Source organism: Physeter macrocephalus, chromosome 20 (assembly GCF_002837175.3).
Source record: "Physeter macrocephalus isolate SW-GA chromosome 20, ASM283717v5, whole genome shotgun sequence".
Lineage (NCBI taxonomy): Eukaryota > Metazoa > Chordata > Mammalia > Artiodactyla > Physeteridae > Physeter > Physeter macrocephalus.
The window spans coordinates 12914130-12941624 of NC_041233.1; the positions used below are offsets into that span (position 1 = coordinate 12914130).

A 27495-nucleotide genomic window follows, 5' to 3' on the forward strand; every position below is an offset into this window, starting at 1 on the left:
CTCCCAAAGAACTCTCCAATTTGCACATTCCTTGCTAATATACCAAGTATTAGTACACAGCACAATATGTAACTAAATATACATGAGATCGTCCTTAGCCTGCCAAAAGACCAAGTCCAACCCAAAGGATCTGGAATCCTAGACTGGGAGATAAATGCGAAGAGTTAGGGGGTGGACGATGTAACAGCCGCTTCCAGATACAGGGAGGCTATCAAGAAGCCTCCACTACTGGCTCCAGAATGATCTCCATTGTGACCTAACAGCCAGTGCAACTGTTTACACACTAGTTCAGTTACACCTTCCAAACTGGTCACCATTGGAAGCCCCGTGACTAGTCCCCTTAGGCACAAACCACGTGGGCGAATCTGTTCTGAAAAGGGAAGTCTGCAAGATGAAAGCAACCTAACGAGAGAGGGACAGGGCCCCACAGCTGCCCCGTTTCTCTCTTTTTGTAGACACATGGCATGTATGTCAACAGAACTGAAAGGCAATGGAAGATCCTCATTCCTTAGTGATCAACTGGTAAAGAATGCCTTTCTAGACATTTTTGCTGGGAAACACCCAGGTTGCCAGCTATTAAATCACAGCTCATTTTAAAAATACATTATTTTTCTTTATTCTTTTTTTTTTCTGAGCTGTGCCACACGGCTTGTGGGATCTTAGTTCCCTGACCAGGGATCAAACCCGGGAGCCCAGCAGTGGAAGCGTGGAGTTCTAACCACTGGACTGCCAGGGAGTTCCCTCATTTTCTTTTTATTCAGTTAAAATTAGATTTATTCCTAGAGAGAAAGCATAAACTAACAGAATCTCAAGGTTGAACTGTACTTTGAGAGTCTAGAAGACTTTCTACATTGCCCTTGTTAGGTGGTTGTTCAGGCCAGGTTTGACCACCACCAAGAGCAAGCATATTAGTGAGGACAGTAGCCCAAATTAAACTGGCTTAAGACACTCCAGGGGTGGGGGCAGGTTGAGATTAATGTACTGGTTTATATAGTGGGAAAGTCTGGGTGGTGCAACTTCAGGCATGGCTGCATCCAGCCGCAGCTCAAAAGATGGTAGGAATTCTTCGTCTTCAGGCTCCATTCCCAGGAGCTTTGGGTTTACATCACCTTTACAGCTTAGCAACCCCGAAGGCTAGACAAAATCTCTTTAGACTGGCTGAGATTTTATATTTCACCTCAATGTAATCACTATAACCCAGGACAAGGAATCCTCTGAATGGCCAGATTTGAGGCCCATCCTTGGGGAAGAGGAGAGGGAGGGATTCAGCCCCTTCTAAACTATACTGACTGAGAAAAGAGTGGGTGTAGGGGTTTGAGCATCAGATCCTGTCACTGCCACCTAAAGAAAGTGGGATGGGGCTTCCCTGGTGGCGCAGTGGTTGAGAGTCCGCCTGCCAATGCAGGAGACACGGGTTCGTGCCCCGGTCCGGGAGGATCCCACATGCCGTGGAGCGGCTGGGCCTGTGAGCCATGGCCTCTGAGCCTGCGCGTCCGGAGCCTGTGCTCCGCAACGGGAGAGGCCACAGCAGTGAGAGGCCCGCCTACCGCAAAAAAAAAAAAAAGAGGGATGGGTGTCTGCAGGTGAAAACCCATGTCCCTAAGTGATTTCTGCTCTTCTCCCATCTTTGAATAACTGCCAGAAATCATACTGAATTAAATGTCTCTGCCCACAGTACACATCCCAATGACTTGTGGGGTCATTCAAGGGAAGTGTAATTAACTGGGTAGCCTGCATAGTATTTTTAGAGCACTATTACACCTTCTACTTCATATCTATGTAAAGGTCAACTATTTCCATTCCTTTAAAGATGGCTTCTACACCGTAATTTTTAGTATAATAATTTTCTCCATAATTTTCATAACTTGCTGCTGAATATAAGCTGTAACTGTTGTCAGTTCCTTTTAAAGCACATTCAATAAGAACTTAGAATTAGAAACAAGCATAATGAAGAACATGTGTCTAAATATAATCTTTCACGCTAAAAAAAGGGATACAGAGGATGGCACCGCCCCATGTTAAGAATACTAACAAGTCTGAGATCCTGGAGGGCAGAGTGTGACGTTCTCCGCTGGTTCCCTTCTCACACTGAGTGATGCAGACAGAGAGTGGAGTGGTGTGAAAATATGCATGTATAACTGAGTCACGCTGCTGTACAGAAGACATTAACACAACATTGTAAAGCAACTATACTTCAATAAAATTTTTTTTAAAAAGGAGGCAAAAAGGAGGCAACCTAGAGCCATATGGCCAGTGATTCTGCCACTTACCAGCTGTGTCCCCTGGGGTGAGTTACTTCAGCTGTCTGTACCTCAGTTTCTTCATCTTTTTAATGGAGCAGAGAAATGATCTCATAGGGGTTTTTGTGCAATGTCAATGAGTTCATTCTAAACTATTCAGTACTAATTCTAAAGCACTTAGAATAGTGCCTGGCACATAGTAGGAGCTGCTTTCAATACCATCACCACAAGCAACACCACCTTATCTCCTGATGCCATGGCATCTAATGAACAGTATTCCATTTATGTCATGGGGACTGGCTGACCTGGATCATAACACGGCAATTACAAGAGCCATACCAGACAGTTGCTTTCAATAGTTATGTCAGAAGAAATGAAAGAACCTGTCTATTATACTCATCCTCGACAACCAGGCTTCAGCTGAGAGTAAACCCTGTTCTTTATTAGCTCCTATTGGGAAAGGAATGTTTCTTAGAGCAACAGATGTTACCTAAGACATCCTGACACACACAAATCTCAGCTTATAAAACAAATACATTAGATGTTGACTGACCAATATACAAAAAGACCCCAGCCATATAGTTGCTTTCAGGCAGTGGTTCCTAACTAGAGGTGCATCCCAGTATCATCTGTGGAACTTTGAAAAACACATGTGCCCAAGAACCCAGCCAGGGAGACTCCAATTCGGTACACATCTTAATCTCCAAAGAGCCACTTGGTGATTCCAATGTGTGCCCTCAACTAAGAACTCTGACTAGGAATCAGGGGCTTTCAACTCTGGGTGCATTTAAAAATCGCATGACAAGGCCCCCCAGGACCCCGGAATGAGGAACTGAACAATCGTGTCCTTAAAGGTTCTCCGGGTGATTCTTGGGAGCAATTGGGGCTGAGTGTTACTGCCTTAAATAATAAAACCTTCTGACAAATGCAAGACATGATTTCTTTACATACACATTTTCAGAAGCATATCTACAGGTGATTCTTGATTACAAGGTAAAGGGAAGGTAAAGGAAAACAGAGTTCATGGATAATCCAATAACACAGTACAAACATGTCAACTCTTGATATCCATGGGGGAATTAAGTAGTTTACAAACTAATCATGACTTCCTTCTCTCAGGCTTACGCCCCAGCTCTGGCCTCCACACCCCTGGCCTCCACACCGGCCTTCAAACCAGCACAGGTTCTTAGGAACATGGGGGTGGCAGGCCTAACCACCCTGGACCTCAGCTGTACTTTAACTGTGGTTAATGTGCAAACGGATTAATCAGCAGCAGAATAATAAAGAGGCAACTATGCTTTCTATGGGTGAACTCTACTGTTGTTAAAAAAAAAAAAAACAACAACTCACGATAAGTTAATTTTTATTCATTTTTCACCTTTTCTTGTCACAGAAACTTTAACTGGGCAATGACAAGGCAGTTTTAAATCGGACAGTAAGTCATATATCATTGCTAAATTTAGGAATTCTAAATATTTCAGATTTCTTGCATGCTTTCAGACAAAATCAATACTGCGGACAAACTCCATTTTGAAATTTATCCATGCCGATTTTGAGACATGATAGACGTCAACTAATAAATTTTTGTCACTTAATTCTAACATAAAGTGTTTAAATGCACTTCTGAAGTAAATGCTTCTCATGAGTCATGCCCAGTGCAACTAGACTCTTCCGTCTTAAAGCCTCTCTTTTGAGGAATTAGCCTTTTCTCTCTCTTCTATGATAAATGAGACATGGGATGAAATAAGTTAATACACCTCTTTCAGAATTTGTTTTCCCCTTTCCTCCAAGTTTTTATTTTAATTTAATTTTATACAAAATAAAAAAGTTGAAAAAGCTGTATAAGGAATATTCATATACACTCAACCTAGATTCAACAATTAACATTTGGCCATATTTGATTTTTTTCTCTCACTCCACGCATATACTTTTGGCTGAACCATCTGAAAATAAATAGCTGACAAAGATTACTTCATTCCTGAAAACTTCATCATGCATACCCCTGGAAGAGAGATAGTCCCTGTATAGCTTCAATACTATTATCACTGTTCGGAAAATGAACAATAATTTCCTAACAGTATAGGTTGTACATTTTCAAATGCCCCCCAACTGTCCCTAAAATGTCTTTATGATGTTCATATCTTTTTTTCCCAAGTCTCCGGTGAATTTATCATGGAGTCATGTGATGTGCTCATTAAACGTGCTCGTTCCATGAGAAATGCCTGTCAGACCGTGGATTCTCTGTGGCCATTAAAGAAAGCAGCCTCCTGATTCTGTGGTTATCAACTTAAGATTTATCTGTAAAGCTTTCAAGGTGTCCTAAGCTCTCCTTTCTTCTGACTGGCCTACAGAGGATTTGTGCTGTCCACAGAGGTATTTTTGAAATTGGAGCAGGAACAAACTATACAAAAGAACATCAGCTTTACCTCAAAGGTTCTCTCTAGCCGTCATTTCTTTTCACGAATCCTTCATTCTGAGTAAATGTTGCCCCGCCATTCTACCTGAGTAAGTAGGTCTCGGCGGTAGCTAACAGGTAATGGTGTGAGAACACTCAGAAGCCTGTTTGTAGCCTTGTAGCATCGCAAGCATTTATACTTTACTTTAAGGTTGATGTGCAGAAATTGAGAGGCTGTGTAACTATGGTGGTAAAAGTGGTGGAGATGGCAGTGCAGGTGATGGTGGCAGTGGAGGTGAGGTCACGGCGATAATGGTGGTGGCGGCCTCCATTTCAGGTCTTTGCCCCCCAAACAAGTATATATTCAAAAATATAAACCATAATTAGGGTCAACTGACAATTTGCTACTCCATTACATAATAGCTAAATGTTCAAGGAATCTCCTTTCACTTGCAATTTTGTAAGTTTTGTGGGGTTCCCTTAGAGCACAGAGAATTTCACGTATTTCTACACTTGTAAGTGTTAGCAATACATCCACTAACATTTCATTTCAATTGGGAACATAAAGAGATCAGGATCACCCAACTAGGATAATGACCACAGCCAACCAAGCAGAGAGTTCTTCAGAAAATCTCAACCAATACCTGGGCAACACTTTACACCCAAGAACTTAGCTTCATTATTTGAGATAAGTGCTTTCTCTGGTGCTAACGCCCATTTAAACCATGGCATGTACCTATAATCATTCTACAAAGGGTGTTTTTTTGACCAAACACTGAAGAGTCACTGCGGTCAGCTCTGTAAGACCTGCTTGCTAAGAATGTTCCAGAGAGTATAAAGCATTAAAATATGAATTGTAGGTCCTCGTGAAGTACAACGTACATCTGTGTGTCTGGAAGTTGGCATCTCCAGACAGATGGGAACCCTCAAGGTGTGACGACCCTCAGCTTAACCTCTAACTTGGTGATGATAAGTGTCTGTCACTTATTCATCTAACCCCAATTTACCTTCATTATGTAGTGAATCAGTAAGTCCAGCATAATTTCACCATTTACATTGTTTAAATATTACAGGCCACCTTCAAAATTAGTTTTATGGTCCAGTTTCATCCATCACCAGCCCCTGACTGTGCACATGTAACATCAGGTATTGTGTGTATCTAGAATAATGACCCATCCTGAGCCCCTACGCAGCAGGACTCTGTTACTGAGACTTCCTGTAATAAACCAGTATCTATTCAACCACAGTTAAAGGAAAGAAGAAATTGCATAAACACCAAATGAACCTAGCAGAGGTTCTAGTAGAAAGCAAAATACTGGCACGCCTCGAGAAGGCCCATCCCAGGCAGCTTTGAAGCTAAGCGACCAAAAACATGACCAAATCTAATCTTTAACTTGCTAAAAACAATTTCAGCAAATTCCGACATGCATACATAGTTTGTTGAGCAAAACCTAACTTTCATGTGGATAATGTCAGCAGCTTTAGCTACCAATTATTATTACCTCTTATTTACTTATGTATGTATGTATTTATTTTATTTATTTATTTTTGGCCTCGCTGCACAGCTTGTGGGATCTTAGTTCCCTGGCCAGGGTTTGAACCTGGGCCCTCAGCCGTGAGAGTGCAGAGTCCTAACCACTGGACCGCCAGGGAATTCCCTTAACTCTCTTTTTTAAAAACTGCAAGATTTGGCCAAGAAATGAGAAAGGTATCCATGCCTTTCCTAGAACTTTTCTAAGTTCCTCTTTGTGGGATGAGATTGATACGCAGAAGAGAGGGATATTTCAATTTATGGTACAATTGATTTTTTCTTTAACTGGAAGTACAGAAAGACTTACAAATGCAAAACCAAACATGCAGAAACAGAGCTTTTGTCATGCGACAAGGAACGTGATTCCATCATACAAATGAAAGTTTAACAACGGAAGATTTGACAAAGAACGCATACCTGCTCTTTGGATGGCACCAGGAGTTCTTCAATCGTCATGCTGTCCCGCGCGAAGGAGCTTCTGTTCAAGGTGTAAGACCTATCCGAACTGAAGGAGCGGAGGCTGTTGTAGTTACAGTTAACCATTCAAGAGTGGGAGATGACGATGAGATGGATAAAAGAACGTTAATGCATGCAACTTTAAGAACAGGCAAGATGGCCAAAAACATCAACAAAAGTCGTTCTTGAAAAGACATCATCAAAAATAAAATCCCTTATACCTTAGGAAATTTCTTAAGCTTAGACAACCTCATGATCAGGTTTTGTTTAAAATTAGGCGAGTTGTTGTTCAATCTTTGAGAAGGTGAAATGTGTGAAAACTTGGATATTTCACTATGACAGTCAAACCAGCATGACTCCAGATGACTGCAGATAATTTGATAACTAGAGAGATTCTTCTTGGTTAAGACCTTCTTTTAGAGTCTCCTCCCCTTCTGGTTCATATTTGTCTATCTCGCACTATGAATGGAATTATGGTGCTGTAAATGTATCCGTTAATAGGGCTTTGGGAACTAGCTGTGGATTTAACCTATCGAGAGCTCTGGTTTATAGTTGCTTCTCATGGAAAACATGAAGAAGGAAGGAGGGTTATGAATACACCTTACATTATCTTCTTTGCCGTCTTTCTGGCCTGGAAAAATTCAAATTCCATGTATGGTTATCTTGTCTTTCCTTACTGTATGCTTTTTTTCTTTGCTTCTTCTCTTCTCCTTTCTAGCCTCTCTCAAATCCTCTACACAGCCTTTGACCTTCCCAGAATGCAGGACTCCTGACGTCCTGAAGTGCCCCTCACCACCCTGACCTCTAAACTAAATACCAAGAGGGCTTGGGGGATGGGCAAAATGGGTGAAGGTGGTCAAAACGTATAAACTTCCAGTTATAAAACGAGAATACTCCACACATTTAGTTACTTGCTTATTTTCATTTTCTCAAATCACATTTTATTTTATATGACTTCCAGTTGTAAGTCCTGAGGATTTAATGTACAGCATGCTGACCATCGTTTATAATACTGTTTTGTATGTTTGAAAGTTGCTAAGAGAGATTTTTTTTTTTTGGCCGTGCCACGCAGCATGTGGGATCTTAGTTGCCCGACCAGGGATCGAACCCGTGCCCCCTGCAGTGGAAGTGCAGAGTCTCAACCACTGGACCGCCGGGGAATTCCAGAGAGAAAATCTTAAAAGTTCTCATAATAATAATAAAAAAAAATGTGTAATTATGCATGGTGATGAATGTTAACTAGACTTATTGTGATGACAGTTTTGCAATATATATACGTATATTGAATCATTATGTTTTATACCTGAAACTAATATAATGTTATATGTCAATTACATGTCAATTTAAAAAAAAAGAGACCAATAGAGTCAGGGACCCTGGTAACCCTGCATATATCCACAAAGGGCACAAAGGCAGGCTGGAACGGCGGCTCATCTGAGCCTTGGCGGAACCCTCGTGATCCTTCAGGAACAAAGAGGATGGAGGCTTGTGAGGAGCTGCCCCGAGGCCATCTTCCACTTGCCTCCCTACCAGCTAGGCTGTCGTGAGGTAGCTTTTCACTGCCTCCCATTTTGAAAGAGGTCTGAGGCTTCCTGCCGTGCCCTCCTTGGAAGAGAACGGTCTGGAATTGGCTCCTTAGCAATGGGGCAGCCCACAGCTAGCGTGGTAGACATACATCCCCCTTGGTTTTGGTGTCATCCTTTCTGGTGTGGAGGACAAGGGCCACGGGAAGTTAGCCCTGCCTAGGAAGTAATAAACTGTCTGAATTTAAACGTGGCTGCTCAAATCTTTACCAGCAGAATCTGGCAGACTTTGGCCTGGCCGTGCCTTTGTCTGTGCTTGACAGGGGAAAGAGCAAAGGAGAGGTAACTAAGGAATGATTCTGTGCTTGCACAAAATGATTTCTTCCCCCACTGCCTATATTAAAGGCCTATATGGATATATTTTAGATATACCAAAGAGGATCCAAAAGTGGGGATTTTTATATCAAGATACAGAGGCCCCCAAATGACAGGCATAATTCTAAGTGTCTACGTAAATGGCTAGGTACATGCTTCTAGGATGAGAGCCTTGCTTTCTCCAAAATAACCATCATTCTACAGAGTCATTATTTGGTGTATTCAGCAAATACTTACTAAGTGACTATTATGAGAGGGACACGATATCAGAAAATGGATATAGAAGCAAAAAAAAAAAAAAAAAGAGCATCATCCCTGCACAGAGCTTACCCAGTAAGCCATGTGACTCTGACCTCTTGCACCGTTGGGCCTCCAGTGCCCAATCATAGTTGACCCATCACTCTTTTTTATTCCTGTTTTTGTTGCAAACTTTTGTTACTCCTGTTTCTAGCCCCATCCCTTCTCTCAGATGCAATATAAGCTTCCTAAAGGCAGGAATTCTCTTTCTACTTTCTAACTCAACACTATCCAACAGAACGATGGACACGTACTCAATCTGCACCGTCCAATACACTGAGCACCTGAAATGCGGCTAGTGTGACGGAAGAACTGCATTTAATTTTATTTAATTTTAATTCATTTTAATTTAAATAATCCTATGTGCCTGGCAGCTAGATCCTTAGATAGTGCAACTTCTGCGTACTTATAGCAAGACGCCATTTTGCCCCAGTGATGTGATTTGAGAGGCACAGGAAGTTCCACACTCTGCATCAGATATTCATTTCTTTAAATTTTGGTTCCCATGGCATATGGTAATGTTTGTGGTACGTGAGAACAGTTTTATTGTATATGTGAACAAACACAAGTTTTTTTTTATGATGACACATTCATTTTAACTTTAGTTTTTAAACATATCTAAGATGTGTTGTTTTTTTTTTTAAAAACATCCTTTCTTTCTTTTAACTTACGTAGGAGTGCCAACGAAAGAACAGAGCCTAGAATTGGGAGCTACCAATGGAAAAGTCTAAAGATGTCCTCATTTTACATAATGTCATTTGACATAATTCCTACTCCTGACCAATTTACATTAAGCAGATGGAGCCGATTAAAGGCATCAGGCTGCACTCTGAATCCTTAATATATTGAAGTATTGATACTTTCAGCTACTAAAATGAGAGATTATTTGCATGGGGGTCTGGAAGGCATTAAATTGTTTCTCACTGAGGTCAACGATATTATTTGCAGTCATCAGTATACCCTAAGTGTTAAACAGAGGAAATGTTAGAAAAACACATGCCTCAGATTTCTGAAGTTACACTAAAGTACCTAGCACAACTCAGAACAGCATCCAGCAAACAAACAGCCCTTCCAATCAAGACTTTTCCTTTAAACCCAGTGCAATTTCTCCAGTTACTCATGCACTCTACAACTTTGTTAAGGGAAATAAATTCCTCACGTATTCAGTCAACTTTGCATAAGTAACATTACTTGTCATACATTTAGTTACTTGCTTATTTTCTCAAATCACAAAACTGATTTTCTAAAGCTGAGCAGAGAAATAAAAAAGAAAAAGCACATGGCAGCACAGCACAGCACAGCACAATGCTGAAGAAAATAAAGATGAGAAAATGAGTCAAGGAAGGGCAGAGAAACACTGTCAAGGTGCCGTATCTTCTTACCTGATCTTGGGACTATTTTTAAGTATTTTTAGAAAAAACAGAAGAAGTAGAAAGCAAAAAAATCAGGGAAAAAAGAAAAAAAATGTTATGGTTGAATGAGTTACACATTTAATGTATTCCTTTTTAAATGTTACACTCAGAATATTATACTTGGTAATAGTTTAACAGTACTTTAAAAAATATATCGGCTTTATAGATTTTTTAAATTTGCCTCTGAGCATAACATCAGTTGCCAATTAAAAAAATGAGTTACATATAAGAGCAACAAATAATAATGGTGCAATCCAAACTAGAAGTATGAAAGCCTCAGAAATGTCTTGTGAAAAATTTATAAAAGACAATATACTGGTTTCAACTCTCACTGGAGGTCAGCTGCTACAACTCCCTAGATACAGATGATTGAGCCATGAAATGTAGCTTTTATATATTATCTGAGGAAGCGAATCAGCTAGTTATTGGATTACAAAAGCTCTTAAATCTCTAAATAGACTTTTCCCTTGAGGTCCCTTAAGATTCTGCAATATTTTCAGTTGTAACTTGTTATCTGTGATTACCTGAAATAAGACATGTTTTTAAAAACTTATTTTCCCCTCCTTATTAATGATACCTGCTACAATAAGATTTTAAGGCCTTTTATAAATATATATATATATAAACCCAAAATTCTAATAAGTTACATGAGGCTCCAAATTCTATTAAACAAAAAAAGATTATCTCAAAGAAAAATCAATTCAGTGTCTAAACTGGCCACATCAACTGGACTCTGAGAATAAACTCCCAGGTTTACTTTGAGGGAAGTGCCATTTACTATTAGACAATGAAACTTTTAACAACAGATCCTTAAACTATAGGAAAATGTCCTCAGGGCGCTAGCTTAGAAGGTTTAATTATTAGCTTAAAATAACTTGACTGTCAGCAAATATGCTGTTAATCCAACCAGGGAAAAGAAGTCCCCAAATTCTGGACAAGGTTCTGTTTCTTTCAACCAGTGTCAGGCTGGAGCCAAGGTTTTCCACATACAAAAGCTGTAGCTTCAGTTTTCAGAGCTGAATTTGGTACCATTCTACCTGTGACTTTTGGTTAAGTCACTGTTTCAGTCTTAACATGTCCCTTCTAAACAAACTAATGGCATACTTTTCAAAGAGATACTCGGTTGACAGACAATTCCAACAAACAATACATAATTTTTTCCCAAGGATGCTCTCTTAAGTCTCAATCATAAATTGTTCTTCCAGTCACGAAGAGAGAAGAGTGAACAATCAACACAATATTTCTTACTTATTGGAAAAGAGGATCTTTCTTTCACTATGGAACAAAACTTAATTTTAAAACATGTGACCTAGATTGGTTCTCCCCGTTTTGCCAGTGAGCTCTTTTGCTATTATGCTTGAAGCACTACTGCCACGTGGGGAAAAAAAGAACAAACTAACACATTCAACTGCATAAAATTAAGGACTGAAAACCACAAAAGAACACAGCAGAGCATGTGTACATTTCACCAAATTCACATCCTTATCCAAAGAGCAAACTTGGGGATAATGTGAAAAATGAAAATGATTTCGGTTTATGACACATCATGGTTGTTTTAAATTAACTGTGAGAAAAGAGCAACAATAAAATACCTGGCAGAACGGGCCCCCAGACTAAAGCCCATGTAGCCCTCTGCGGGCAGAGAATCATCGCCCAATTCCTTAAGGTCTTGTGGCCCAAGATACTTGTCCGTGTCGCCTGTCATTGCATCTTCACCTGCGGATGCACAAAGCAAGCCCAGATCAGAAGCTCCCCTTTTGAAAATGTGTCTGTTGGGGAGAAAACTGTTCCTCCGGTCATTGGCCAATCACCCATTTTTTCTCATGTCCATTTCCCCTCATCCCCCCCGGATAATATATGAAACTGCCATTAGAAGGAAAAAGTATAGGTAGAGGTTAGTTCATCATTTCAGTAGTGAATTTACTGTGACCACCTAGAGGGGTGGGATAGGGAGGGTGGGAGGGAGACGCAAGAGGGAGGGGATACGGGGATATATGTATACGTATAGCTGATTCACTTTGTTATACAGCAGAAACTAACACACCATTGTAAAGCAATTATACTCCAATAAAGATGTTAAAATAAATAGTGAATTTAAGCAGCAGAAAGAGCTCCTGGCATTAGGTACCGATTTTAAACCGTTTCGATATCTCCTCCCTCCCAGCCTCAAGCCCCAGCTGACTAGAAAGGTTGATCTCTTCTGTCAGCTAGAGTTTTCCTGGCCCAACCACGATGAGGGCAGCTTGTCTGAATGGACCTGGATTGCAAAATAAGAGGCATCTCTTCATTACTGTTCTGCAAATTATATGTGGGAAGGGAACCGACTTTATTTTAAATGTTCTTCTCACACCCAGGATTTCAATTTGGGGTTTATGTAGAAAACTAGCAAGTTATTTAATCTGAACTACAACTGCTCAGCTGGGGAACCTTGAAACACATCCATTTTGAACTGTTTCGAAATCTATCAAATTAACAACTCAGTCCAGGTGCCCCAGTGCTTGAACCCTGCTTGGAAAGCAGCTCTACCTTCAAAAGAGATCAAATGGGGGCTTCAGCAGTTGTAAAGAAGGATGATATAAATTGCTCTTGAACCATCTATACAAAGAGTTAATTGCATAGAATACTTTTACTAGCTACACACGTATAACATGACCTCACACGGGGAATAAACCACATTCCAGGGGTGACAGGGCAGGTTTTCCAGATGCCTTTTACCCTCTGGGACATTTCCCATCCTTCTCAAAATGCAGCACGGGCTGTGGAAAAGTTCCTTTCACAAACAGGCAAACCCTATCTCCTTTTTATGACTCTTGTTCTACTGGCTACAAGCTTGGCTGGCTGAGCAGGGTTTCAAAGGAGTACGTGTTATGTTTTCTCAAAGGTAAGCGATTTCACCCACTCCAGCGCTATTTTCCAGTCCTTCATTCAGCACTGTTTATAATTTCCATTCATTTAAACTCGGGAAACCACAAGGGCTCAGCTTTTAAGCTACCAATCAAATCTAAAAATCCAATATCAACTACCGTTTTCGCAAGTGTAAAAACCAAACAGATCAACTTTCCACAGCTACCCGGCTACCCGGTACCAAGAGATTATTTTAAGTAACTATTTACAGCTGGGCTTTTTGCAAGGAAACAAAAACAGCACACACCAAGTACGACTTAAAGAAAGATCTTACTCTGTGGCAAAGCCATTTCCACCAGGCTGGGCTCATCAAATGTTTTCCTGATGTCTCCAGGAATCCCTGAAGCAGTGATTTAGACTCTACCTCCAAATCAGCCCAAACAAACCAATCCCTGGGTTGGATCCACTGTCTTCACCACTTCCTCCAAGTTCCTCTCAGCATCTTCGTCTCCTCGCCAGCAACTGAAGAATTATACATCTTTTCCTGCCCATCAGTGTTCAAAGATTTTCAATATTTCAGATGAAAAAAAAAAAAAACACCCAAACCCCAAATCTGGCTACATTTCATTGAGATCAAGATCCTTTTTGATCACTCCGCAGACATGCTTTTAAAACTCCTTCTGATTGGATTAAAAACTCCTCTGGCAAGCCTCTAGCAGGACCGAATGGTGACATAAATGCAAGCCTCTGAGTTATTTGTATGTAAATATGAGGACTGCTCCAGTGTAGACTTTCGGTAATTTGATACCGATGCCCGGTGCCTAACCGGGCAGCCGAGGCAGCCTGAAATCTAGGGAGGGCCGGCGAGTGAGACACTGCATTTAATTAGGAGGCGACTCTTCTCCAACCTGAAGGAAGGAACGGCCAACCCAGGTAGAGAGGAAAAACAGGAGAAGAAAACAAAGAAGTGGCCCAGGCAGGGAGTGGCAGAGAGCTCCAGGCAAACTTTAACTTTGTTCTCAGCTGGGAACACCAGGAGCCTGGGTTATTTATGGTCCCTGTCAGGTGGAAGGAGGGGAAAAAAAAAGAGAGAGAGGGAGGGAGAGAGGGAGGGAGGAAGGGAGGGAGGAAGGGAGGGCGGCCCTGCCCTCGGGTAGAGGTTGGGAAACTGTGGGGCAGAGAGAAGTGGCCTCGATCCTCAGAACTCTCCAAGAAGCACTGGAGAACAAGCTCATCACCGCTGCTTTTGATCCAGAGCTGCAGGAAAGGAGAAGTGAGACAAGCCGGGAAAATGGAGTGGATATTCTGTTTTAACTTCAGCACAAGCTCTTTCAACTCTTTGAGACGATCAAAGTCACTAACTGGTCCTCCCTCCTTGAGGGGTCCCTGGAGAGGGGGAGAGGCGGAGGAACCGGGGCTGGCTGGGGAGGTCTTGGCTGCGAGGGGCTGCAGGCAGGCACGGAGGCGCTTCTGTCACTGCGCTGTTCCACTGCTTCCCTCTCTCTGGGGCTCCTGGCCTCCCTTCCCAGCTGTTCCACCCTGTTTTTGTTGGCAGTGGAGGGAAAAGCTAGCCGGACTTCTGCGTCCTCCATCTGGGTACACGGAGGAGGCAATTTCAGTTGCTTTTTCTCAGAAGAGCTGGAGCGTCAGGATAGAAAGGGTCGAGGGTTTTGCCATTATCTTGAAGGAAGTGGTCTGCAGCACTTTTGCATATATTGCATCTATCTCTTCGAATGTTACCTAAATATACAGAAATGTGAATCTGTAGAACTGAGGAGGTGGGGTACAGATTTTTGGTTCCTGGATCAATGCATAAATAATGACTCATCTAATATTCAGACGATACGACACCTGGTGCTTTAATTTGATCCGCCCGGCTATAATCAACACTGAAAATACCCAGAAAGAGAAGAGAAGCCATTTATAATGCCTGGTACATATGGAAAAATATTCCCCAAATAATAATATAAACATAATAAAAAGAATCATTTCCAACTCCGTAAAGAATGGAAGGGGAAGTCATGGGTAACATGGAAAAAATGTCTGAACGTCAATCTGTTTTCCACAAGTGCACTTAAAATCCAAACTACTGGGACTTCCCTGGCGTCCAGTGGTTAAGACTCCGCGCTTCCACTGCAGGGGGCACGGGTTTGATCCCTGGTCGGGGAACTAAGATCCCGCATGCCACATGGTATGGTACGGGCAAAAAAAAGAAAAAAGAAAAATCCAAACTACTTAGCAAAGCCTGATTCAATGGTGCTCGCTCATTCAAGCTTCCTTACAAGACCTGCAAAGAAAGGTTCCTTCCTCATGACTTCTTGGCCAGCTTCTCTCCAGCCACTCCTACACACCCATCCTGCTTTTCCGTTACATATAATTCTTTCAGTTCCTAGAATTCCTGAAACTCTTTAGACTTCGAACCACTACATAGGGTGTACTCCCTTGATGGGATCTTTACCCCTCTTCTTCTCCTGAGTAGTTTCTCCAATCTTGGACTCTTTCTAGAACTCCTCCCATCCTCCACTCACCATCCTAAGTCCGGTGTCCCTCATGTGGTCTTCCCTTATCAGAGTGTACTGGCAGGAAAAACACCTGCTTGGTCCCTCCCATGGAAGAGTGAGATGAGAACCCCAAAACAAGAACCCAGATTTTCCTCGACCTGCCATATTGTAAGTGCCCCATCAATATTTTTGGAATTCATGATTGCTTTGATTAAAGAGGTTGGTGGTTTTGCTTTTTTTCCCATCTCCATGCCACAGCAACTTCATATTCATTTGGCATGCCAAGCTTGATGACTGGTATATAGTAAAATTTCAATAAAATTAAGTTTCTATTCTTTTTCTACATATCCTTCTTAGACTTCAGAAATGGTCTCTATGAAACCAAAAGAAGCCCAGAGTTGGGATGGGAATGGGAGCTGTTAATACATTTGGCCAAAGATTAAAGTAGTCTTATGACTATTAAGTAAGAGTAATTAAGTAATTATGCATTTACCATTTTAGAATGATGAAAACATTTCTTACAAGGCACGGAATTTAGAGGTAAAGGCAATGGTCTTATTTTAATGCAATTTTGCATAGTAGGTGGTGACTGGATTCAACTTCAAGCTTCATCACTTATTGATTAGGTGAACTCTGGGATACTGTTTACTGTGAGTCATAGTTTCAACCTCTACCAAACTGGGATAACAACTCTGCCTCTATCCTAAGACCTCTTGGGGGGATTAAATGAAATAATGCACAAAGAAAGTGTTTAGTCAGCACGAACTGTTAGCAGTATTCAGTAACACAGCTTTCTTTAGTGTTCAGACATCTGAATGCATGAACTCATATAGTTAGCATTTAAAGTGTTACTATTGATACTGCTCGGGGCAAAATCCAACCACAGCACCAAGCCTCCCTGCTTTGCATTGGCTACCACAGGGCCAGGTTCATCAGAGATACTCAACAAATACCTGTTGATTGAATGAATGGAGGAACAATATTAATACAACTAACTCTCATTTCAATAAACAAAATATTCTATAATTATTGTATAGTGCGACATACTAACATACCAAAGATTAGAAAGGAATGAGATGAGCTATATTGAGTATCTTGTTAACTGCCTCTAATCCATTCTATAATCCCCAAATATTTTGATTAGTAACAGCTTCTGACCAACAGGTACAAATAATTATATTTGTAAAATAACAAAAGTAATATTTCTACGAATGAACAACACTCATACAGTATCAGATATACTTAGTTTAAAAATACATATTACCAGAACCCACAAATTTTCACTTACTAAATACTCGTGTGGGTTTGTGTTTCCTAGAAGCATTTGGTGCAGTGGCGTAACCGTTGTGTTGAAGATAAATCTGACTATTTTCTGGCAAAGAAGGTGTGGTAGCTAGTGTTTAAAAATGCCCTCTCTACCCCATCCAATGAACCAACTCTCCTTGTATCCACGCCTGTGTACTGCCCTTGTTTAAATCTGAACTGGCTCAATCTTTGAACACTAAAATGCAGGGGAAGTGATTTTACATGACTTTGGACTTTGAGCTCAAGGATACCTTGCAGGGCTTCCCTGGTGGCACAGTGGTTGAGAATCCGCCTGCTGATGCAGGGGACACGGGTTCGTGCCCCGGTCCGGGAAGATCCCACGTGCCGCGGAGCGGCTGGGCCCGTGAACCATGGCCGCTGAGCCTGCGCGTCCAGAGCCTGTGCTCTGCAACGGGAGAGGCCACAACAGTGAGAGGCCCGCGTACCGCAAAAAAAAAAAAAAAAAAAAAAAGGATACCTTGCAGTTGCTGCCTGAGTCTCTTTGGAGTACTTGTTCCCAAGGGGAAGTCAATCCCAAGGCAAGAAATTTGGCTACCATGAAGCCACCTCATGTAAAGGTGTAAAGAAAGTCAAGGTAGCCATGTGGAGAGAGATGCCAGTCAGCTCTCAGCTGTTCCAGCCATCCCGGCCGAGGTGACAGACCCTCGAACGATGACGTCACTTTGAACGTCTGGCCATGTGACTCCCACCTTAGCTACCATCTGACTGCAAACTCCTGAAGGCTGTCTAGAACCCAGCTGAGCCCTGTTAACTCACACAACCACGGGAGACGATGATAATACATTAAACCACTGAGCTCAGAGGTAATAAGTAGTGGGAACAGAGGGGAATGAAAAATGGCAAGGTCCAAAGGTAAGGCAAAGCAGTCACAGACAGGGTGCCTAATGCACCCCTAATCAATTAGAGTGAGCTCTGCAGTGCGTTCTACGATTAGTGTAGACAAAGTCTGGGAGAAGCACACGGGTAAGTGCCACCAGAGGAGGCCTCACCTACATGGAAGGGACTTTACACCTTTCAAAATTATGAGCACTGATGTTCTTACTGCTAATCCATTTCTGACAATAAAATACCAGAGGCTGGAAAATGTTTAAAGAAAAACCCAAACACCCCAAATCTACCTTGATCTCACCATTCCCCAAATAATGAAAGCTGTTCAGAGGCATTTCACGTCAATTTCGCAGCTACCCCTTCCTCCCAGTCCTATGATGACTAGGTTCAGAGAATAGGTTTGCTGTACTACAGTCAATCCTCCAAAGATTCATACACTCTGTCTACCAGGAAATAATACCAAATAGAATCAGGGACAAAGGAGAGAAAGAGAATATATTAAATGGTTATCAGGACTGTGGTTGGTCACGTAACGTAGCTGTGCCTCATTCCCTTGTAGAATTCAACTCACTGGTCCAGAATCAGTACATGGGGGAATATACCTAACCCAACCTCCTTGCAATCTTTCATTATGCCCGCTAATGATTTTTCATGGTGAATAAATGAAACAGTTCTTGTCTTATTATTTAAGTGTTTTCATGCCCTAGGAGTTCTTTTCTTCTCTTTCTTTCTTTCTTTTTTTTTTTTTTTGCATGTAATATTCTTTTCCAGCTTAAGACCACTACCGAGGAATACTTTTGTTGCTTTTCCAGCAGTTGAAAGTTGCTTTCTCATCTGGCTGGAGACTAGAATCACAAAGAATATTCCTTAAGGTAACTGTATCAAATTATATTGTCAGAAACTTTGCTCAGAAGTGTTTAATCCCTCTGATGCGAAATGCAGAATCTCCCCAAGGAATGTACTTTGTAACATTACGATGCTGAAAGTAATGGTACAAAACACCTCCAAATGAAATGATAGTAGAAAATCTCCAAATTACATGGGATTTTTTAAAAAAGCTAGATTAAAAAGAATAAAGAGGAACACAGTCTCTATGCTCTAGTGATTGATTAGGAGTTGATTACTTCATAGAACTCAGTAAATAGTCTTACTGAGAAGCAGTTAATGATCAGAACTGAGAAGACAAATTTACTGTGCTTGTTCTGAAAAAAGTGGGTTTTTTGATCATCACATAGCAAAGAGAGGAAATGTAAGCTACTGGGAAAATAAATCCTTTAGCCACTTATAGTCTACGTTATAGAATAGTAGAATGAGACCACATCATTATAATCAACACCTATATTTATTGAGCATGTACTATGTTCTAGGCACTGTTTGGTGCTTTATAAGTATTATCTCATGTAATTCTCACAACAACCTTATAGAATAGAATTGTTATCTCCATTTCAAGATAAAGAAAACCCAGTTCACAGTGGTAGAATAAACAGCTTAGATTACTTAGAACATGGGGAAAATTGGATTCAAAATTATTTGGTTTGACTACAGAGCCCTACTTTTAACTACTGCCAAACTCTATGCTATTGAACAAATACAACAAGAAATCAGTAACCAAAATATCAGCTCCATGAAGGCAGGGGTTTTTGTCTTCTCATTCCATATCCAGTGCCCAGAACAATGCCTGGCACATATTAGGTGCTCAATAAATGTGTGAGATGAAAGGTCAGTGATTGCTGTTGGAGAAAGGAACTCTATTACTGGAGCAAGAAGGAGGGAGACTTACTTTTCACCGTAAACTCTTGTACCTTGGGAATTTTATACCATGTGCGTCTATCACCTATTCAAAAAATGAATAAAATTAACAAAACAAAATACAGGGACTGCAGGTAAGTCATCTGTGTGTTCCATACACCAGAAAAGGTATTTTGACAAATGTCAGTCTGCCAGGTAGACATTAAGACGTGTATGTGCACCAGCAAGTATCCCGCAAAGAGGAAACGATACGTACGATATTTGACCTTACTTGCCTCTTTAAGACATGGAAGAGAAGAAATGAAACGAAACAAGGCAGGAAGAAAGGGATGCACCATATTAATGTGGTACTTCTGGTAGCTTCCCAGGGTTCTAAAGCAGTGGTTCTCAACCTGGAGGATGCATTAGAATCACCTGAAAACTCGCATTTCTGACAAGTTCCCAAGTGAATCCGATACTGCTGGTGCAGGGACCACACTTTGAGAACCACTGATCTAAAGGACCCTCACAAATGACGGTGATCTAATGGCAGTACTGATTCTATAGAATTCAGTGTCTGTTTTCCTCGTGGCTATTATGAGCATAATTAGAATATCAGCTCAGCAAGTGAATTCAAGGAATGAGTGCAGTGTTTCTCAAATTTCAAGGGGTATATTGTATCAGCTGGGGGACCTTCTGAAAATGCAGATGCTGATTCCAGAGGTCTCAGGTAGGCCCCGAGATTCTGCATGGATAACAAGCCCCCAGGTGACTTGCTCCACTGTCTAACCACTTTGAGTGGTTAGACAGTGGAGCACTGGGCTAGGACCTATGTTAGGAGTAAAGGCAACTACCGCCTTTGAGGCATTTAGCCTCTAGTAAAGAAGCTGACACCGGGAGACAAACCATGATGCAAATACTGTACTCCTTCACTCACGCTGCTTCCTACTGAGATTATGCTTTGTGCGTGCTACACGCTGCGCTTGCTAACTGAGCACTTTACACGCACGTCTCACTTAATCCGCAACCCTGTGAAGCAGGTACTCTTATTTCCAGTTTATAGAGGAAGAAACAGATTCAGAGTTATTTTTCAAAACTCACACATCTAGTTAGCGGAGGAGCCTGGATTAGAACTCACGCAGTCGGGTGGCAGAGACCAGGAGCTTCCCCACCTCGCCACCAGGTGTGTGTGAGAAGTTACAAAGTATTACAAGAGCACAAAGGAAGAGGGCAGCACATGGGACTGTAGATCTGGCAGATGCTGAATGGAGAATGTGTGAGTAGAGGCAAGGAGAGAGGGGTGGAAACGGGAAGTTGGCCGTCCCAGGCCACAGGATGCAGCCCAGAGGGACAGAACGGGAATGCTGGAGACCAGTGAGCAGCCCGCTTTACTAAAGTTACAGGCAACTGACTTGTAGGAAATGGGCTGGTTGGGTTAGATTTTTAGGGCCCTTGAGATTGGATTACAGACTAACAACTGCCATCCGAGTGACAAGCAACATAAACCCATTAGTGGGTGACAGTGCAATGACTTTGTCGACCCACACTGTTTTCCTTTTTGTTTAAACCGAAGACTGAAACTCTCAAAGCTCTCTCTCTTCCCCTCAGTGCTGTCCTGGCCTAATTCTAATCCTAGAGCAGGAAACAGGATACATAGATAGTCGTATCCATCTGATTAAGAAAAAAGAAGGACTGCCATTTTTTGAGCATCTACTGTACGCTGGTCACTGTTCTAAGTGCTTTACGTGTATATTATTTCTTTGCATCATCTCAGCAACTCCATGGTATTATGAACCCTTTTAGAGACAAATAAAGGCAAATAAGACTCAGCCTATTTTATTTTTTGGAAGGTTCAAATAAGGAACATAAAAATCCAGATAATTTTGAAGAGAAAATCTTTTCCATAAATTCAAAACTTTATAATAAGATGTCTAGCTCCCCTAATGTTTAGACAGTAAGTTTTCATCATGAAGAATCCTAATGACTCTATTTCCTCATGTCTTTTCCCTCAATCTTCCGATATTTGCATTGTCAGAAGAGCAAGGAGGCAAGAGGGAAGAGGAATATGATAGTATGAGGACGCTGATTCTTTTTTTTTTTTTTTTGGCTGCACCGCGTGGCTTGTGGGATCTTAGTTCCTGGAACAGGGATCGAACCCGTGCCCCCTGCAGTGGAAGCACGGCGTCTTAACTACTGGACTGCCAGAGGATTCCCAAACTTTAGTTCTCAAAGTCGAATTCTAACCTAGAGTCACAAAATAAATAAGGGGAAAGTTACTTAGATTCCAGATGCTCATGCATTTCACTTTTCATTTTGCAGTTTGCAAGGACTCCTGTGCACATTCTGAGAGGCTGATAAAAGGAAGGAGATGTTGTGTCGACAGCGGAGGGGCTGTGCCACCCACTTCCCGAGGTCTCTGTGTGTGGCACAGGCACTTCTGGGTCAGGCTGGAGGACCAGCGGATGCTTGGGACTCCATTATCTTCTGGGATGCAAGGAGGCTCAGGGCGAGGCTGCCCAAGCCCAAGGTGGAGAATGCAGTGAGCTCTCTCTCCTGCCCCCTCCCCTCCCCAGCTGCCTCCTAAGTCAGGAAGGAGCAGATGCTGGGTCCTTCGCTTCAACCCTTTGTTTTCCAGCATCTCCTGGCAGCAGTGGCTGTCCTTTCAAAACAGAAGGTAAGTTCTGGAATATACTGTTTTCTTGCTTTCCTTCTCAAAAGATGTGAGAGCAATGGGGTAAGTTGAAACAATGGTTAGATGAGCAATGGGTGACAGAGGTGGTCTTAAGAAGTGCGTGTCAGGCTTCCCTGGTGGCGCAGTGGTTAACGATCCACCTGCCGATGCAGGGGACATGGGTTCGAGCCCTGGTTCGGGAAGATCCCACATGCCGCGGAGCAACGAACCCCGTGCCCCACAACTACTGAGCCTGCGCGCCACAACTACTGAGCCCACGGGCACAACTACTGGAGCCTGGGCTCTGCAAAAAGAGAGGCCACCTCAATCAGAAGCCCGCACACCGGAACAAAGAGTAGCCCCTGCTCACTGCAACTAGAGAGAGCTCATGAGCAGCAATGAAGACCTAAAATGCACCCCCCCTCAAAAAAAGAAGTGCGTGTCATTTTAAGGGATTCGAGTATCTCTCACAGGAGGGCCACCCACTGTCTTCTTTCTCTATTTCCCTAACTCCAGGTGCCGGTAAGATCCTGGCTTCATAGGTGGTGAAAAAGGAATCAGGCTTAAATGGCAGAGTTTGCACATCTCTTAAGCAACGACAAGAACAAGTAGCCGTTATCCCACAGAACAAATGACTCTTTTCTGCTCAGGATGTCTTTTTTTTTTTTAAGAGTACAAAGTCAATTTGACTCTTTCTCTTAAACATTATTCTGTTCTTTGTGGCTAGATGTACCTCTTTTTAAAAACTGTATAGCAGTTTACTATTCCTTAATCCAGGCTAGATATAGTTTCTAAAGTAAGCACGCATGACTCAGTGTTGGAACCTTTCCAGATGTAGCAATGAAAAACGTCCCCTGTGATCTTGGTTGGGTTAATAAACAAACCCATCCCAGAAAGGAAAAAGAATTCTGTGTCTTTCCTGTGAAGAGCTAGAAAAAGACAGTGTTGGGACAGACACTGTAATTTTTTCCTATTTTTATCAGTACTCCTTAACCCTAATCCAGAAATTACCCTCAGTCACCTAAGTAAGATTAGATGTTATACTGACTTGGTCAAACAGACACCAAAGAAGAGAGACGGAATGCAGGTGGAAAGGTTACTTGCACTGTTCTCATTTCCTAAAACCTATGCCCCTTTTAAAGAAGACTAGAAAATGAATAAATTACTAGCCACAAACTAGCCCTGTGAAATCAGGCACTAAAAGGGTTCTCATGTACAGAGAAATTAGGTTGCTAAATTCAAAGTGGCCGTGTCATGCCCTTTGGTTCCTTCTGTTCAGTCTTTCTTAGCTATTCATCTAGACTCAACCCTACATCCAGAGCTCACTGGTCTTGGCTCTTCATTACTTGGGTGTATAAGGACCGTGTGTGCAAAACAGGAAGATGCTCACTGTCCCCAGGTATAAAGCAGTGCCAGCATCATGTACATGTTGTACACAAGAATCTGGCCTCTTCCTTCTCTTACGCCCAAAGTGCTTTTTTAAAAAAAAAAAAAAATTTTTTTTATTTATTTTGGGGGGCTGCATTGGGTCTTTGTTGCTGCGTGCGGGCTTTCTCTAGTTGCGGTGAGTGGGGGCTTCTCTTCATTGTGGTGAGCAGGCTTCTCATTGTGGTGGCTTCTCTTGTTGCGGAGCACGGGCTCTAGGCACATGGGCTTCAGTAGTTGTGACACGTGGGCTCAGTAGTTGCAGCTCGCGGGCTCTAGGAGTGCGGGCTCAGTAGTTGTGGCTCGCAGGCTCTAGAGCACAGGCTCAGTAGTTGTGGTGCACGGGCTTAGTTGCTCCTCGGCACGTGGGATCTTCCCGGACCAGGGCTGGAACCCGCGTCCCCTGCACTGGCAGGTGGATTCTTAACCACTGCGCCACGAGGGAAGCCCCACCCAAACTGCTTTTCACCATGTGGGGCAACAAGCACCTGTTATTGGTTTGTTTTCTGTCTCCTACCTCTACCTACAGGGTGTGCACATACAAGGTAAAGACAGGCCAGGCCTGTTGTCAATTCTCATCCTCAGTGTGCTTCTGGCCCAGGTGCTCAGACCACCCCTTCCCATGTGTTAACATCTTCCCCTGGTTCTCTAACCCCTCCTGTTCCAGACCCTCTGGCCACCATCCTGCCTTTCCCCAGCCAATCATTTTCGGTGCTGATGTTCCGTGGTGTCACCCTCCACTCTCTTCTTTCTCTGTAGTAAGAATCCCAGTGTCGGGGGCGGGGGTACGCGTGGCCAGGTGAGACCCCACTTCCCCATGAAGCAGGTCAGATGTTCTGGGTAGATGGGCAGGGACTAAAAGAACTGGGGGTGGGGGGGAAATCTTAATCAAAATTACAACTTGTTGGGCTTCCCTGGTGGCACAGTGGTTGAGAATCCGCCTGCCGATGCAGGGGACACGGGTTCGATCCCTGGTCTGGGAAGATCCCACATGCCGCGGACCAACGAAGCCCGTGCACCACAACTACTGAGCCCATATGTCACAACTACTGAAGCCCGTGTGTCTCAGAGCCCGTGCTCCACAACAAGAGAAGCCACCGCAATGAGAAGCCCGCACGCCGCAACTAGAGAAAAGCCCGCGCGCAGCAACGAAGACCCAATGCAGCCAAAAATAAATAAATAAATTTATTTAAAAAACAAAATTACAACCTGTTTTGGGCAAATGAAGAAACCACCTATTGACCTGAGTCAATAAACATGCTAATTCCCTGACAGCTCTTCAACAATTCCTGTTCCCACTCGAGCCACAGGCTGCTCCAGCTGCGTCTGTCACAGCTTCTTGAGGAAAAAAATTACACTACGTGAGAGCTACATATTCTGGGTCTGAATCCATGAGGTCCTGGACGTGGCAGTTGCTGAGGTCAGCAGGGATTCCCCCAGGCAAGTCTCTCCCAGGGCGTCCTCTGGAACTCACTCTTCTGGTTTCTCTCTCCATCCCCTCTGGCACTCCTCTTCCTCTTAATTGTCAGTGTGCCTGGAGTTTTCCCTTCCACCCTGTGCCCTGCCGGAGGGTCCTCTCCAAGGCCAGTGCCCGGCTCCCCCCCACCGCCCTCTCATGCCCAGCTCTTCTGTGGGGTCTTCAGCTTTCAGTCTCTGATGCTTTGACTTTGAACTTGGAACACTTCTTTCCAGTCCCCACCCTCTCCCCACCCCCCAAACTTCTGCTTGTCCACATTCTGTCTATTCCGTAAAATTCAGCTTTCTTGAGGCTGTCACTCACCTCCCCTTCTTTTGAATTTCCTTGTCACTTTCATATGTTCTCTTACAGCATCTCATTGAAAGTCAAAAAAACTAAATTCAAATTCCAGTTTCCTTGGCTTGTGAACCTGAACAAATATCTTAAACTCTTTGAGCCTTGGATTCCTTAGTAAAAATGAGGATTAATAGAACTTTAAATTAGGACTTTGAATAAGGACTAAATGTAAACTAGGAGTAATGACAGTACCAAAAATGCTCTCAACTACTTTGAGAAAATTAAGCAACATAAGGTGCCTTGTTCACTGAGATGTCTGGGCTAAACTTTATACATTAACTCATTTAAAACTTACAATAATCCGTGCGGCTCTTATCTAAATTACCAGGCACCATGGAGGTAAGAGGTTAGAGACAGGGATTTGAGTATCAGCCCCTGCACTGACTTGCATGACCTTGACCAAGGTCGTTAACCTTGCTGGAACTGATTTTCCACATCTATAAAATGGGAATACAAATGGCTCTAACTTAGAGGGTCACTGTGAGAGTTAAAGGACATAATGCATGAAATGTATGGAGCTTAATGCCTAGCACATAGAAAGGGCTCAATAAATGGTAAGCACCTTGTTTGTGATGTTGAGAGTGTTCATCTATATGCAATCCTGGGGGGAGGGGGATAGAGACACAGGTAAATGTGTGGATGCACTCCCCCACCCCCAAATGAGGACTTCTATGTCTATGTCCTAAGTGCTATGACAGTGATAAACACAGCTCTGCTCCCATGGAGCTAAAAGCCTACTTTGAAAGAAAATAAAATTAATCAAAATGTGGCAAACTACGGTCTGGGCAAAATCCAGTCTCCTGCCTATTTTTGTAAAGTTTTATTGCCCCCCAGTCATGCCCATTTGTTTAGTTAGATATTGTCTCTGGCTGTTTTTGGCTACAAAGGCAGAGTTGAGTAGCTGGGACACAGACCACGTGGCCTGAAAATTTGAAAATATTAACCGTTGGCCCTTTACAGAAAAAGTCTGCAGCCCTCTGAAATTAATGACTAATATATTGAGATGAGTATTAGAAAGAAATCAAAAAGTGTGATTGAGAGAATGGAAAAGGGGTGACCAGGGGCCATATCACAAAGGACTCACTGACCGCGGAAAGGCCCTGACTTTTACTCTAAGTGCATCATAAAGCCTTGGGAAGTTTTTACTGTAGCTTTGTCTCTGTATTATTTTGGGGGTTGTATGTGTATTATTTAGGGGGGGGCTACTTTTGTCATTAAATACAGCAACCCCACAGATGAGTACGTAACATGTAAACATATATTTTAACAGGTTGGTGTAAAATAAACACCACAGAGGTTAAGAAATAGGACATCAGCCCTCAGAAGGCGCCTCTCACATTCCTATCCCCATCACAGCCTCCTCCTCCCTCCTCATGGTAATCGCTTTCTTTATGATATTATTTTCCTGTTTTTTTTTTTAAAAAATAGCCTCCCTATCTAATTTTATAATCCTACTTTAGCCCTACCTGGTTTGGATGAATTCTGTTGTCTCTGCATAACCTACAACCCAACAACTACCATCCTAGGTCTGTACCCTGTGGAAATGTACACATATGTATGTATACCAGGAAACGTATATAAGGTTTGCGGCAGCTCCACACTGGAAACAACCCACATTTCCATCAACACTAGAATGGACAACTTAATTATGATACCGGCATATGGAATATTATATAGAAATGAAAAAGAATGAGCTACAATTATATGCAACAACTTGAATGAATCTTGAAAACGTAGCTGTGAGCTTCGGAGGGTTTGAAACTGGGGAATGGAATAACATGATCCGATGTCCGTTTTTAAAAGATTGCTAAGGATGCTGTGCAGAAGGCTGAGTCTGTGGGGAAAGCGTAGACGTGGAGACATGTAAAGAGGCTCCTGAAATATTCCATGGGTGGAATGTCGGCGGGTGGGATTAGGGTGGTGGCGGTGTGAAGCAGAAGGAAATGGGATGTATGCTGGAAGCAGAACTGATATGACCTGGGCTTCCCTGGTGGCGCAGTGGTTGAGAGTCCGCCTGCCGATGCAGGGGACGCGTGTTCGTGCCCCGGTCCGGGAAGATCCCACATGCCGCGGAGCAGCTGGGCCCGTGAGCCATGGCCGCTGAGCCTCCGCGTCCGGAGCCTGTGCTCC

At 42.6% G+C, this 27495-nt stretch overlaps 1 protein-coding gene across 2 annotated transcripts in view; it reads right to left on the bottom strand.

The window, feature by feature from the left end:
- ANK3 (ankyrin 3) overlaps positions 1-27495 on the bottom strand; it is a 353292-nt gene that overhangs the window by 92669 nt on the left and 233128 nt on the right. Inside the window, exons 1-3 of one of the 2 annotated variants that reach the window (XM_007104116.4) lie at positions 13408-14054; positions 11822-11945; positions 6584-6686 (exon numbers count right to left, since the gene is read on the bottom strand). In XM_007104116.4, coding sequence (XP_007104178.2) covers positions 6584-6686; positions 11822-11945; positions 13408-13423 — 243 coding nt within the window. In that variant the 5' untranslated portion in view covers positions 13424-14054. Of the gene's footprint in view, positions 1-6583; positions 6687-11821; positions 11946-13407; positions 14055-27495 lie in introns of those variants that run through there. The other variant, XM_055081155.1, reaches the window with a different exon arrangement.